The sequence below is a fragment of the Diuraphis noxia genome, unplaced genomic scaffold (assembly GCF_037042655.1).
Source record: "Diuraphis noxia isolate RWA-SAM2 unplaced genomic scaffold, SU_Dnox_SAM2 contig0003, whole genome shotgun sequence".
Classification (NCBI taxonomy): domain Eukaryota; kingdom Metazoa; phylum Arthropoda; class Insecta; order Hemiptera; family Aphididae; genus Diuraphis; species Diuraphis noxia.
In genome coordinates this window covers 8,000,326-8,016,453 of record NW_028301713.1, presented here as the reverse complement: position 1 = coordinate 8,016,453, position 16,128 = coordinate 8,000,326, and the positions used below count along the sequence as shown (strand labels likewise).

Sequence of the window (16,128 nt, the reverse complement as noted above, 5' to 3'; positions counted from 1 at the left end):
ATTAAATATAATATAATGCTAAAAATTGTTTTGATTTTTTTTTTTTGTAAAATGCAAATGTTCGTTTGAATAAAAGTGTTTTTATTAATAACTAAAAATTATTTTTGCTTGTTTTTATAACGACGGTGACGCTTCAGCATTGTCGATATTGTTATACTGTATAAGAATAAAAATGCCCATATGTCATTGTAATCCTCCCCTGTACAATTCCTGTTTCGTCCGTATCGACCATATTATCAATATTATTGGGATAACGCGTATTACACAGTTCAAGTTAAGAAACGTATATAGTCGGCGGCGCGGCGACCAGTTGTCGTTTGGCACACCTCATCCACTTCCGGCGTCAACTATTCGGCTGAATGGCGACATATAATAAGCGGCAGAGGTACAGCGAAAATGACATTAAATTATTTGAGCCGAAAGTGTGTGGGACATGTTACGATAAGCGCCAATCTAATATCATATGAATAGATCAAAGAGTCATGAAATTGGGTAGTTGGAACGCGTTTTACACGTTTTCAAATTTTTCATGATATTAGGTATACATATAATATTTTTTATTTTTCCGATGTGGATGTCATTGCTGCAATGCAGTGAAAGTGGTATATAATATAAATTGCAGGGCTCTATTGAATTGGCTCCCAATTTTAGGTAAATATGAATTAGACTCTTGTATTGGCTATCGAAAAAATGTATACTTGAATTGGCTCCTTAAACTTTAAAATATTATTAATCAACCTGCAGGGTCATAATATATTATACGCGTTTGCTTTTAAGACGAATTCAATAAATGACTCTTATAATATTATTCTACATTGCACCTTATATAGTATATTATACTTTTATAAAAATGTTTATTAATAAGTACTTATATTTTTTCAGCCAATAAAAATGTTACATAATTACATAATGAACTTCAATAATATACCTACTTAATAATATGTATAAAAACGAGGAAGTAAGAAAAAAACAGAACATACCAACTAACCAGTATGAGATTATCGGCCCTGACTGCCTACCAGAATAATCATTATATCATTTCTCGAGACATTAAAATTAGAAAAAAGTATATGAAATATAACTATATAATTATATATATAATATAACCTAACCTATCTAATAATGTAAAACAAAAAAAAATTCTAAAGATATATATATATAATTGTATACATTTCTAAAGCTAATTTCCTGTGTTGCCGAAGGTATAATGATCAATAAAAAAAAATATGCATACAAATATAATTAAAATTTAATAAATTAATATTATAATATTGTTCTATATTACATCTAGTGTATATAGTTTTTTTAAATTTTAACCAGTGCGATTGGTATATAATGACCTAAAAGTCCTAAAATATGATCAGCGCAATTATTGGCATATACTGACCTAAATTACAAATTTTGTTTTAGGCGCAACTGGTCAAAAAAAAAACCTCGCCGCTTATTTTCAACTTAATTGGATGAGGGGGCGCAAAGTTTTGTATTCTGTCGGGCACGCTACTGTAGGTTGTTGCTACGCCCTTGCTTTAGGACATATATAATATGTCTGCCCAACTTTAAAATATTAGTAAAATTTTGTTCACCAATATATTTTTGAAAAAAAAAAATACTAGGAGCAAATTCTTCAATAGGTAGTAAATTCTTGGGGGTCAATTCAAAGGATAAAATATTGACCAGCTGTATTGGGGGGGGGGGGGACTAATTCAATTGCTCCGATAATGCACTGTGAAGTCGCCGGTTGTCGTTTGCGCATCGCTTTTGTTAATTTTAACCGCTTTTGTATAAGACAATTGCGCATCGTTCGATTTTTGGGTTATACATCGTTTGCGTAGGTATATTGACGGTTTAAAAGGTACTGCTACATCATTTGCGCGTCAATATCATTTAACAATATAGAAATTTAAAAAAAAATGTACACCCAAAGCGCATGTTGTTTTCTAACTTTGGTCTTAAAATCTTTAAATAGGTAATAATATTCACATAATATTAAACTTTCAAATATTGCACGCACAGGTATAATGGTGATACCAAGTATATATGTAATGTTTTAGAATTAAATTTTCGAGTTTTCGATGAATTTCGTTAAAATTTGAACTTAAAATGTTTACTGTTTTTATTTTTAAGTTTAAAATTCTTAAATTATTCATTCTCTACATAATAGGTATTAACAATTATAATCATACATCATAATATGTAATGCCATTTTTTAAACCCGTTTATTGTACGATATTTTTTGGACAGGTAAACAGACGATGTGCAAATGATATATATAGGTACGGCCTGTGAAGTACGTCTGCTAGACGAGTCAAGAGATATGACTTTGAAATATTTATCAATATTTAATTTTCAACGCATTTAATCGATTATTATTCATTAGGTATCAGTGAAAATTTTAATCTGTGGTTGTATCATCATTAAAGTTTTTAGATATACATTTATCAGGTCGCAAATACGTATATAACAAGTACAGTGCGGCTCGCAGGGTGGGCCACGTAGCCAACCCCGTTCGCACGCCTACGGATGAGTCAAGCGCTGCTCGAATTTGCCACACTATGTTTGATGTGCACATTTCGAGGAAGGACGGAAAACGATTGAAAATAATGCTATGTAATACCGTCGTACTGCAGCAGCGGACCTGGTGTTTGAAAATTTCATGAAATTTAAAATCATGAAGCATCTCATCAAACGAGTGAAGTATTTCAGTATCATGGTAATTTTTTTTTCTTTTTGAATAAGCCTTATTTTAGATTCTGAGCGGAGCGATGAATGTATTGATTTTACCATGATGGGTGTGTTTATTTATTTATTTTTTTGTGTCTATCATCACGTTTTGGGGGCAGTAAAAATGCTTCGAGTTTTGAATTTAGTACCTAGTTCGATCAGAAAGTGAATCTAGTTGGTACTTTGGGGGGGGGGGGGGGGGGGTCAAAAGTAAAAGATTCTCAATACTTTTCTAAATAATCGAGAAAAACAAACTAAAAATTAAGGGGAAAACGAGAAATTTTACGCACACTCGTTTTTCGACAAAATCGATTTTGGTTTTTGATGTAACTTTAAAACAAATGACCATAGATACATGAAATTTTCACCGAATGTTTATATAAGTATATTCTATCCACCATGCAATTTTCAAACATTTTTGACTTAAGTTGAACTATTCATAGGCATTTGAAATTTTCGATCATTATTAGTTTTTTTTTTAAATTAATATCGATAACAATTTATTTGTTTGGCAGAAAAGATTGATAAAATTAAAAATTCATAAAAGTTTTTCTTTTTAATTCTAAGATTTGAAAATTTAATACAAGGCGCCTAACATATTTTTACAATATCAGTTGCAAAATAAAAGAAATACATAGTCACGATTTTTTTTTTATAAGCATTCAAAGTTTGAGTTTTGACAACAAGTGTAAAAATCACGAAAATCACGAAAATTCGCAAATTATTTTAAACTTGAAATTCATAAAAATGTTTCTTTTTAAATCTAAGATTTGAAAATTTTTAATAATCTATAATATATTCTAGACAGATAAACCGTCTTTGCTCAGAATCGTTTTTCGTATACAATGATATAATATCATTGGATTCAAATTTAATTCCATCCATTACAGTAACCCACTTGTAACCTACTGTACAGCAGAACGACATCCACGACTTACCCGCCTTTTTTTACTTATAATATTGCAATAAATTACCTTTATTAAGCGTGGGTTAAATTACCCGAATTTTTTATTATAATAAGTACGCAAACAATCAAAAAAAGTTATTTATACTAATTATTATATTTATTAATAGCACGTTAAAATGTATATAAAACAATTATTTAGCTATATATTATGAACATATAATATTAATGGTTTTATAATTTATAAATATCTATAAATAAACCAGAACTATTAATTTTTAGTGTTTTTGAATTTTTCTTAATATATTTTGACGATGATCAATATTATTATGATATTATTTATTTTATTTTTATTTTATTTTTTACGTCCAATCGTCCCTATTCGACTGCAGAGCACCGGTGAAACCTGAGAGCGCAAATCGACCTTTTTTTCGATAACTCAAAAATGCAAAACAAATTTACGCTTTTGTACCTCGGTAGTGGGATAAAAGCGCAAAAATAAATTGTAAACCTATATAGTCGTCTCTAATAAGTAATAGATAAATTTAGACTTCGTATAAAGAAAAAAATTTCCAGATCGGAATACTTGACTACAGTTGGCTTCAAATTTTAAATTTAATTTTGAGGTTTCTACTCATTATTATATTTTAGTTTAATTTTAATATATTTATTTATGATACTTGCAGTTTAACTAATTTACAAATAATAATAATCAAAATTATAATTTTTATTTTTTCTAATTTTTACATTAATTTTAATATCACTGCAAATGCTTAATTAAATATTAATAATAACGACGATTTTAATAAAACACACATTTTTATGATATTGATTTGCGCTTATTACGGGTTATTAAAATGGAATTTTTTTTCGCGCTTGTTGGTTAAGTATTTTTGCTTATTTGGGTCATATTTGTGAGAGTGCAAAACACACGTTAGTTTTTTATTTAATATATATTGGTTTTTATTTTCACGCGTGAAACAGAATATTTTATATAATGTTTTTTTTTGCAATTTATTCTTTTTGTTTCATAACTATTGCTCTTCGAGCTACAGATATTTATGATTTAAATTATATAGATACAATATTTTCTTTTCCGGTATACAACTGTGCTCATTGAGCCACAGATATTTACTATAAAGTTATATTATATCAAAACTCACGCGTACTATATGCTCAGTAATGAGAGAGTATAAGATTTGTGTCCAATGGCAGCCGACGGGTGTGGAGCGGGACTACAAATGATAACCAAATTCTGCGATGCCGGGCGGTGGATTTTACTCGTCCTCGGGGCAATGGTCAGGCTATCCTCCAAACTGTTCTAGTCCGACGTGGTAAAATAGTGATGTCAATGAACACGGTAATCGCGACAGTGTGCTGTGTATGACGCACGGGTTTACGCAGTCGACAGTGTGTTATGGCGGCGGCAACGGGCCGCTGCTGCTGGGAACCGGTGGCTTGAACAGTACGTTTTTTAGGCGTACCACCACTCACGCTGCGACTATCGGGAGAGGGCTGTGCGGGAGAGTACGATTTGAAGTTACACACTTTTTGACAAGATATAAGACGATTCGAACTGTTGACGTATTTATTATCGGAACTGTAGGTATAACACTGTGTGAATGTAAATGTGGGTCGTTCTGGCTAGTATATCTGTAGTTCGTTGATTACTGATAACTAGGGCTGTGAATTTAATGCCCTAAAAAACCTTAAAAAATGCATTAAAAATGTCAAAAATATGCAATAAAATATGCACTTAAAATGCAAAATAAAGAAATATAAAATGTCAAAAATTATAGTATAAAATTTATTAAAAATGGTTTTTAATTTAATTTTTATATTTATATAATTATTGGATACAGGATATTAAACATTAGTACAAAAAAGTGTTTAAAAAGTATTTAAAAAAAAAATAAACTTGTGTAAAATATTATTTAATAAAATATAAATTTGACATAATATATACAGCCCGTGTAAAATAAAAAAAAAATGTTTTTAAACAAGTCAATTGACGGAATTTGATTAAAAACACTAGAAAATGAACTAAAAAAGCAAAATATGACCTAAAAATGCGAAAAAATGACCTAAAAAATTAAAAACTTCAAAAAATGCAAAAATATGCAAAATAAAAGTTTCATTGATGTATTCGTTATTACATAATTCAAATTATGTACTCACAAAGCTATGTTTTACAATCACCAAAAAAAAAATGCACTTTCCTATGAATTCACAGCCCTACTGATAACATGCGGTTCCGTGTCAATGTCATGCATGTTAATCGCAGTTTTCAACGGGTTATTGCGTTTCCTCCCCTTGGGCGGCTAGTCTCGCTCTCTTCAGAAACACGTGTGGAGAATGATTATGATAGTACAAATTATATCAACTTTAGTCTATATTTTCGACAAAGTCATTTAATTTGTTGCTGGTCTGAAAGCCTGTGGTTTTACTGCATATTAAATGTGTAGCGACATTGCTGTATGTTACGTGGGTCTCCAGTACCCTGTGGAATCGAACGGTGGGCTTTTACTCACTGGTGACCGATGTTTTAAAAGTGTAAACATCAATAAAGTGTTATGCGGTCGGTACCGTTGTATTTTGTGTTCGCGCATTAGCGCGTTACTAGAGGGCGAAACATATTTTCATTTTGGATAAATGTATTGTAATGATGTACCGTTACATATTTTGCAGCGCTTATTATGGGCTACAGCCCAGGGCCCTACATTCGGAATATACGATAAGACATTGTGTAATGATTTGTAGACGGTTTGATTCACGTCAACATTGCATCTGCAGATAGTGAAGTTTATAAAAATGAGTGGTGAGGGGGACGGCGATGGGGGTTAGGTTAATATGGAAATATAACATAATATCAATAATGGCCCAACTTTTTCCAGTAAAAAAAAAAAAAGTTTCATGTTCACCTTTTGATATTTGAACCGTGCTGCAGGTAATACCTATTTATGAAGTGTTAATAACCGAGCCACAAGTGCGTGGGACGTTTGTTTCTTCTCCTTTTGTATTTTTCGAGTGTACAAATCAAATTATGTTACACATTCAACGGATAAAAAATCATAAAAAATATTTTCAACAGAATACTCGCTGTTCGTCATTGTATTATGGATTCCGGCGTATTATCGACTTCCGGTACAACGCAACACGAGTAGTGTAATATATTTATGTTCCAATAAGTATTTGAAATCATCACACTAAAAGGGTAAACTGCAAAATAAGTCATGAAACACTGGCGGATACGCCAACGATAGGAACTTATATTATTTTATGAAATCATTTGTAAGATTTTTTTTTTTCAAGAGTAGAGACAGACAGGTTGTACAAAAATCTGTTACATTTTTTTTTCTCGTCTTATCAATAAATAATATTAGTCATTTCATTCAAATCAATTGTTTCAAATCCAATTAGAAAAATGTATTCACAAAACTGAAACATTTTACACAATAAATATTTATAGGTTAATAAATATGTATTTAATGTTTAAATGTTAACTTGTTCGCAGAACATCGATCAATAAAACCAAGTCTAGAATACCAATATATTTAATGTAAATAGATACATCGAATATGACATGGTACAAACCAACTATAATATACAAGTGAATTAGACGTTTTCGATTAGCACGTGAAATCCGTTTAACCGTACAAACGAAATTTTATAAAAGATTACAAGCAAATGCAACATACATAAAATACGAGAAAGGAATAATAATAATTGTTATTCAAAACAATATGTATGACTTATTCTTAATCATATTTATTCAGACTACATACTAACATTGTAACATTTTAATTCAACCGAAATAGTTATCTACTTTTTCTTTGAGTCATCTTTATTTTCACTGTTTTTATTCCAATCCTGAAGTCCTTTCGGCAACGTTGTGTCTTCGTCCATTGAACCAGTTCCTTCAACAAACTCTTCATACGTCGATTTTTCCTGGAACGGTCTAGCCCCTAAAAGTTCAATCATATCTTCTCTACTGAGCACTTCTTGTTTTAACAATCTTTCAGCAACCTAATGATCAAAAAATAATTTTTACAAATATTTATTTATTATTTCATCATAGAATATGCATTACATTGGTTTTCTTTTTGTCAACAGAATATGCATATTTTTTAAAATGGTCAAATTGGACGATATGTAACATAGCATTTAAACTTAATGCCTAAACATTTTACTAACTACCTATTACAACTAGGTCAAATAATAAAAAGTACAAATACAAAAATATGTTTAAAAAATTCAGACGGAATGTAAAATGGAAACACTAATAATAAAAACGTAAAAAACAATTATATTACATTGATAATATATACCTATTACTATCAAACTACCTATTTAATATATTTAAGGTAAGATCAAAGAATCTTTGTTTTTATCGTTTATATTTTATACAGATCGTATAATATATTTGGGAAAGTTTTTATAAATATTAAGTGGATATTAAGAAATTTAAAATTAAATTTGAACAATTTAAAAAATTTAGACTGGTCATTTACAAGAGGTAAATAGTTTGTCAATATTTAATTAAGAGTACGTAACAGTGGTATTTGTTGTCTCCATCTTATCAGTGCGTAATATAACAAATTTACGCTCAGCAGAACACTTGTAGCTACTTTAGTTTAAAAATTACAGTGAATCGACCTATTATGAAAATGTATGGTAAGTACATTATTTGTGTTTGTACGTTGGTTTTTTACGATAATTCAATTTTTAAGTGAGTTATGAGCATATAATATACAATACATTAAAAATGCTCATAACTCACTTAAAAATTGAATTATCGTAAAAAACCAATGAACAAACACAGATAATGTTCTTACTATAATATTTCATATCGATTCACTGTAATTTTTTAATTAAAGGAGCTACAATTGTTCTGCTGAGCGTAAATTTGCCATATTATGCACTGGGAGGTCGGAGACAACAAATACCACTGTTACGTACTCTTAATATTTTGTTATTCCATGACATATAAATATAATTATAATTGATTCAATAAATACTAAAGCGGGTGATAGATATCAAAACAGGGAACAAAGATTTTTCTCTTAGTAATAAGAGTAAAAGACTGATGAGAAAAACAATTTAAGTCAGTTAATATTCAAATAATACATTTGGAAAATAAAAATTGCTTACATCATGTATTAATTTGAAAAGAATTATTGTTATTAATTATTACATTAATATATTTTTACAATTTAAGTCATTTATCAGGAACCCATGATATTTTATGTTAAATATATGAATTAAGTAATGTATGGAATCCCAAGAGTAAGTAACTAAATTTTTTGGTATGTAACTTGAAACATATTAACTTTTGAATAACTATTTTCACGACCAACAATAATATGATGCAATAGGATTATTAGGGAAAGATAATATTGGTAAAAAGTAAACAAGTATATATTACCTTTATAATGTCGCTCTTGTGTTTTTTAACTAGTTCCATAGTATCATCATATGCTTTAGACACCAATATTTTTACTTCTGAATCTATCAAATGAGCTGTTGTTTCGGAATAAGGTTTCTCAAATGTCATTTCTCCTGGCTGAGGCAAGTCAAAACTAACATTACCCACTTTCTCATTCATTCCGAAATGTGCAACCTTTAATATTGTAATATTGTTTTTAGGTAATTTTGTTATATTATTGACTTAATTAAGTATGTATTATATATTGTATTTGATTGTATTAACCTTTTTACTGCTACATTATTTATAATAATCTGCTATCTATGTATGCTAAATAAAAATAATTTAAAATTTTAGATTCAGAGCGGAGCGAGAAATGTATTGATTTTACCATGATGTGCTTTTTTTTGTGTCTGTCATAACATTTTGGGGCAGTAAAAGTGCTTCAAATTTCGATTTCAGTACCTCGTTTGATCAGAAAGTGAATCTAGTTGGTACTTAGAGGGGTTGAAAAAAATTCTCAATATTTTTCTAAATAATCGGGATAAACAAACTAAAGATTAAGGGAAAAACAGAAAATTTTATGCACAATCAGTTTTTGACGGAATAGATTTTGGTTTTTGATGTAACTTTTAAACAAATGACAAATAGATGTATGAAATTTTCACCAAATGTTTATATTCTATCCACCATGCAATTTTCGATCATTATTAGTTTTTTTTAAATTAATATAGATAAAAATTTATTTTTTGGGTAGAATAGCTTGAAACTTAATTCAAGACACCTAACATATTGTTACAATAGCAGTTGAAAAATATTAAAAATACATAGGCACAATTTTTTTTATAAGCATTTTATGTTCGAATTTTGACTAAATACGTAAAAATTACGACAATGCTCAAATTATTTTAGATAGAAATTCATAAAAGTTTTTCTTTTTAAACCTAAGACTTGAAAATTTAATACAAGGCTCATATTTTCAATAGAAGTTGAATATTAAATTAATACATAGTCACAATTATTTTTGTTATAAGCATTTAAAGTTTGAATTTTGACGACATACGTAAAAATCACAAAAATTCGCAAATTATTTTAAGCTAAAATTCATGAAATTTTTTTTTTTAAACCTAAGATTTGAAAATTTTTAATAATGTATAATATATCTTAGACAGATAAACCGTCTCCGCTCAGAATCATTTTTCGTTTACAATGATATATCATTGGATTCAAATTTAATTCCATCCATTACAGTTACCCACTCGAAACCTACTACTGCAGAGCGACATCCACGACTTACCCGCCTTTTTTTACTTATAATATTGCATTAAATTACCTACGAAATTTTCACTTTTTTATTAATTTTTAGATCTTTAAGATCTAATTATTTAAGTTTTAAATAATTATAGCATGTTTGCTAATTTGGGCAATATTGGAAAATGATAACAATATTATAAAATACAGGAATGTAAGAGAATATCTGGAGCAGTGAAATGGGTAATTTCTTAAGTACAACTATGATCTCAGTACCTGTGCATATGCGTTTTCAGTGACTTTTTTTAAATCGTCTTGTGCACCAGTTGTAATTTCATTAAAGAATACTTGTTCTGATACTCGACCGCCAAGCGTCATGCACATTCTATCAAACAACTGACGTTTGGAATATAGGTATTGCTCTTTGGGTAAATATTGTGCATAACCTAATCCTTTACCTCTTGGTATTATTGAAACCTAATACAAAAATAAATACATTCAAATTAAACAAGCTTACAAAATTTAATATTTGACATGACATCAGATCAAAGTTTACTATCTGTCTTTCAAAATCCAATGTGGAAAATATATATTGGTGAACTTAACTAAAATAGGTTTTAAACAAATAATATACATTTACATCACATCTTTTCAAAAATAAAATTGTAAATGAAAGCATTTTCTGTGATACTATAGTTAAATTTTTAAGTAATTAATTAATGTTAATTAAAAATCGATGAAATCCTGTTCAAATAGTACATTGAAAAGATCACAGAACACATTATTATTCTTAACATGTTTAATAAATAAACAATTTTGGTATTCATTTTCAAACATTAATCCATTTAACTTTACGTAAAATTATTTCCATATGTAATGTGGATAAAGATAGAATTCAAAAAGTTTTGTGTCTTAAGACACTATATATGTATATATATAGTTACATAAATGTTCAACAATACTTTTAATAATGGATCTGCATACTGTAAGAACCAGCCACAAACAGCATGACCAGCTTCATGATAGGCGACTATTTTTTTCTCATCGGCTTGCAAAACTCTACTCTTCTTTTCCATACCAGCTACAACCCTCTCAATGGCCTGTTCAAAATGCTGTATTGAAATACTAGCAGCCAATTCTCTGGCTGCTATAAGTGCCGCTTCATTACATACATTGGCAATATCCGCTCCTGGGGTAAAATAAAAATTATATTATTATATTTAGTATATAATTTATAAACTTTTGAATATGAAATAAAAAAGCTAATTAATAATTACATTTATTTAGAACAGAATTTGATTCAACTTACAATAAGGAATTTTTTGAAACAAAATTAAGGATTCAAATTGTAGTAAAATAGTCATTAAATTTTCCGCCATTTTAAGTCTTATTTCATACATAGAATAATGTAGTACATAGGTATTAGATATGTATAGAGTAAAAGTTGCTTACTTAAAAATAAAATATTGATTAGGCTCTTATAAAGAGGATTACACGGATAATTTGAATAATTGAAGAGCTTAATCTATAGAAAGAACACTAGGGAAGTAAGAATAGCAAATGAAAGTTTTTTTAAACATTTATTATATCATACAAATCCATGTTTATAGCGAACATTAGCTTTAGATGTATACTTAAGTATCAAGTGAAAAAAAATCTATCTGCTGTACTTTAATTAGAAACAAATAACCCAATTCTCACACATAACAGTTAAATTAAATCTAAAATCTTAAAGGCAATTATTTTGATATAATAAATATTATATAGGTTTAGTTATTGAATTTATAATTGATACCTGTAAAACCGGGCGTTCGGGCTGCTAACTTTCTAGCAGTCTCCAAAATATTTAAATTTGTTTTTAATGGTTTCAAGTGCACACCAAAAATAGACGCACGACCTTTAATATCAGGTGCTGGAACATATATCTGTCGATCAAAACGCCCAGGGCGCATCAACGCTTGATCTAAAACATCGACTCTGTTGGTAGCAGCTAAAACCACTACATTGGTAGTTGTATTAAAACCTAAAACATATAGAAATTATTAGTAAATATAAACATAAATCACTAATTACATAATAGATTCATACCGTCCATCTCTACAAGTAGTTGATTTAATGTGTTTTCTTGTTCAGAGTGACCACCTACATTACGGCCTCCTCTTTTTTTTCCAACAGCATCAATTTCATCAATGAATAATATACATGGAGCATGTTTACGAGCCATAGTGAACATATCTCTGACTCTTGATGGTCCAACACCAACAAACATTTCTAAAAACTCTGAACCAGAAACTGATAAAAATGGAACATCTGCTTCACCAGCTGTTGCTTTTGCGAGCAATGTCTTACCAGTACCCGGAGGTCCTAAATATATGTAAATCAAGCATATTAGTACATAATTTATTAACTATACAAGAAATTTATAAAGCAATTTTCCTAAAATAATTGACAAAAAACGTAGTTCTTACCAGTAAGCATTGCTCCTTTAGGAATTTTGGCTCCAAGATCCAAATATTGTTGTGGATTTTTCAAAAAATTTACAAACTCCATGATTTCTATCTTGGCTTCTTCGCAACCAGCAACATCCCTAAGTTTAATTATCAAATTAAACTCCTTTAGCGAACTATGAACTTAAGAGGACGTAAAACTGGTATTTAATGTCTCAATCTTACAAATGCGTAACATTAGCAACTATACACTCAGTAGATCAAATTTAAATCTATTAGTTTAAAAACTAAAGCTAATAGATATATTGTGAAATTTGATAGTAAGCATATAATCTGTGTTTATTGATGGGTTATTTTCTAACAATAATTCAGATTTTAAGTGAATTATAAGCACATTTAGTGTATCTTAAGTATATAAAAACGAAAAACTTGCTAAAAGATCAAATTAACATTAAAAAAAAAAACTCACATATAAATACAGATAATGTTTTTACCATCAAGTTTAATAGGAGGTTGATTTACTTTAATTTTTAAGCTAGTAAACCTACATGTGATATGCTGAGCGTAAATTTGCTATTAGGCACTTTTAAGACAGAGATTACATATGTCAGTGTTACGTCTTCTTAATCTAATAATTGTAATTTATGTACTTGAAACGGACGTCAATGTCTTTAGGATCTACAAGTTTGGCTGTAGATTCCATCACACCTCCAAATAGCCCACCTCCTCGTCTACCACGGCCTGTCATCATTTCAGCTGATCTTCTCATCATAAATAATAAAAATCCAATAAATAATAAAGTTGGAAGGAACCCTGAGAAACTGCTAGCTTCCAATTCAGTTTTATAGACTACTGGTACAAAATTAGCAGGCTCTAGATTTAGTTCTACTTGTGCATTTTCTAAGCTTCTCTCAAATGAATCCACACTACCGATGTTGAACCATAGAGTTGCCTGTAAAATATCAATATGCATAAAATTAAAACATATAATATAAATATTATCATAGAATATAGTTTAAATTAATTATCATACACTTCCGTCGATAGAAGATCCTGGTTGTAGATTGATTCTAACCCATTTTTTATTAACAACTTCTAATTTTTCAACTACATGTCGATTTAAATAACTGAAACCAATAAATAAAAGAATCAATAATGTGCTAATATTATAAAATATTTAATTATTTAAGATTCTGGAGCAAAATAATAATAAAATATAATCATTATAATTAAAAACTAAAAGTACTAAGTTCTTACTTATTGACAAAATCTTTCCATGTGATTTCTTTATAGCTCATATTGTAGAATGCAAGGAGACTGATTATTCCAATTGCACCAGCTACACCATAAAGTATCCATTTTTCTTTTTCAGAATCACCTGAAGAACTAGATCTGAAAAATAAAAACATACCAATAAAAATTAAATTGGTAGATGTTAATAACATATTATATAATAACTTACTCAATCCACCTAAACATTTTAAGTAAATTGTATTATGTTTACTCATTTATGAAAGTAAAATCATAATCAAAAAATTGATAGGTACTATTACTAATTTATTTAAATTATTGAAAATGGATAATACCCACTGCCTGGTATTTAGAATTAGCTTAAAATAGTAAGTATAATATTCCTTTTTTAAGTATTTAATATTATTACCTATATATGTATAGTTAAAACCGAATGACTGGTGTATTATACAAATCCAGTGACTAAGCATCTTAAAAAAAAAAATCTTGATGTTAATACTTAATTAACATATAAAAACAATTTCTGTTTAAATAACATATCAAAACAATCATTTATATTTAAGTTACCACCAGATTTAAAGATAAAAGTTGTTTTGCTTTGTTTGTTGGCATTTTACCATTTCAATAAGAGTGCAGATTGCACCATATTGCAAAATCCAAATCAAGTCTGTAATTACTTCAATTCATAAAAGGTATAAAATAATATGACAATATAAATATAATAAATGTGAATATTAATATAATTAATTTATTATAATTTAATTGATAAGGTCTACTTTAAGAATTATTATAAACTAATTGAAGGTATAAAGTTTGGAAGCCATTGATGTCAACAATGTAACAAAGGCTGACTAGAAAAATATCAGGTAATTAATAAAAGTTTAGAAGGAAAAATTAAAAATCAAAATAACTAAGAGTACATTTATATTATATATATACATATAAACAATTAAATATATTATATAATCACTAATCAGAAGAAGTGTTTTAAAAACAATAAATCTATAGATCACAATCCAAAAAATGATGAATAACCTACTACTAATCTAATAGAATTGAAATTATAAAACCCTTTTATTTGAATAACAAGGATGTTGAGAATTGAATTAAGAAATACAATTTAACGATTAGACATATTTACCCTTGTGAAAATCTGTTGATCTTCTTTTTAAATGCGTTATCGAAAGAATTTGGTTTGCTAGCAGGGTTGCTATTTTTAGTTTTCTTGTCTTTATCAAAATACTTTTCAAAACCGGTTGGTGGTTTTTCACACAGATTTGTCCACTGTTTGAGCACAGTGCTCAAACTCGGTAACACTTGACGCCTGCTCAAGAGACTCAATTGACGGTGAAGCTATAACACACAAATAAAGACTCAATACTTTCCTTCCGTTCTTAATATCCAGAACTGTTTGAAGAGCTTAAAATGGCTCTTAATCGTAACGATTACGACCACTCACTGCGAAATTGTCTAATCGGCCTGTACGGATGCCATTCATCAACAGTCTTTCAACCTTTTTCGATATTGTGAAAAATCTCTGCGACATTTCTTCAAGTTAACCAGATTCCTATTAATACAATTTAAATACCTACACCACGGGAAACGCTTAAACAATTAATTACAATTATGGTAAATAGATTGATGAACAAATTTGAAAAAACATATTTCGCTTCTCATTCTGCTCAGAAAAAGTATGTTATCAGGTGACAAAAATTATTAACCCTGCTGTGGCGGTCCTCGGCAGACGGCACTAGTCTACGCCTGCTCTACATGAAGTTAAAATATAGTACGATGGTCTGTGATAACGAACAGTGTTGCCAACCATACTTTTCCCAGATTGACCGCTGCATTTCCCGCGCGTATTCGACCACGCCAAAATGGTCACAGAACACATTATTATTATCACAGAATATATGAAATTAAATCTATTTTATTTTTAATTTAATCTATTCTGTGTTATTATTATAATAGTCTGCCAATTGCAATGCGTTTACTGCAGCAGCTGTGTGGTTGATAATGGAAACTTAGAAATAAATAAATCAAAATGATAATTTAGTCGATTAACGAACGATCGAATCTCGAAGTTCTAAGTTTTCAATTGATACATACGAAAAATAGTCTGTAATAGT

The 16,128-nt window shown here is 29.0% G+C and overlaps 1 protein-coding gene across 1 annotated transcript; it reads right to left on the bottom strand.

Moving 5' to 3' along the window:
- Positions 1-7,161: 7,161 nt before the first annotated feature.
- On the bottom strand, positions 7,162-15,732 carry Afg3l2 (AFG3 like matrix AAA peptidase subunit 2). The gene is made up of 12 exons (XM_015514165.2): positions 15,459-15,732; positions 15,141-15,352; positions 14,006-14,140; positions 13,782-13,875; positions 13,399-13,700; positions 12,770-12,888; positions 12,390-12,665; positions 12,097-12,324; positions 11,264-11,490; positions 10,578-10,778; positions 9,051-9,245; positions 7,162-7,651 (listed from the first exon to the last, which is right to left on the bottom strand). The coding sequence occupies exons 1-12, from the start codon at positions 15,543-15,545 to the stop codon at positions 7,448-7,450; spliced, it is 2,280 nt and encodes a 759-aa protein (XP_015369651.1). The 5' UTR covers positions 15,546-15,732; the 3' UTR covers positions 7,162-7,447.
- Between the last annotated feature and the right edge of the window lie 396 nt (positions 15,733-16,128).

What these genes read in the sequence shown, in the direction of transcription:
- Afg3l2 (XM_015514165.2), bottom strand. Translation starts at nt 15,545, where the DNA reads ATGTCGCAGAGATTTTTCACAATATCGAAAAAGGTTGAAAGACTGTTG. An exon ending in TAAAGGAGCAATGCTTACTG is followed by an intron (nt 12,666 to 12,769) that starts GTAAGAACTACG and finishes ACATATATTTAG; the next exon opens with GACCTCCGGGTACTGGTAAG. An exon ending in ATGCAGATCCATTATTAAAA is followed by an intron (nt 10,779 to 11,263) that starts GTATTGTTGAAC and finishes TTTTTGTATTAG; the next exon opens with GTTTCAATAATACCAAGAGG.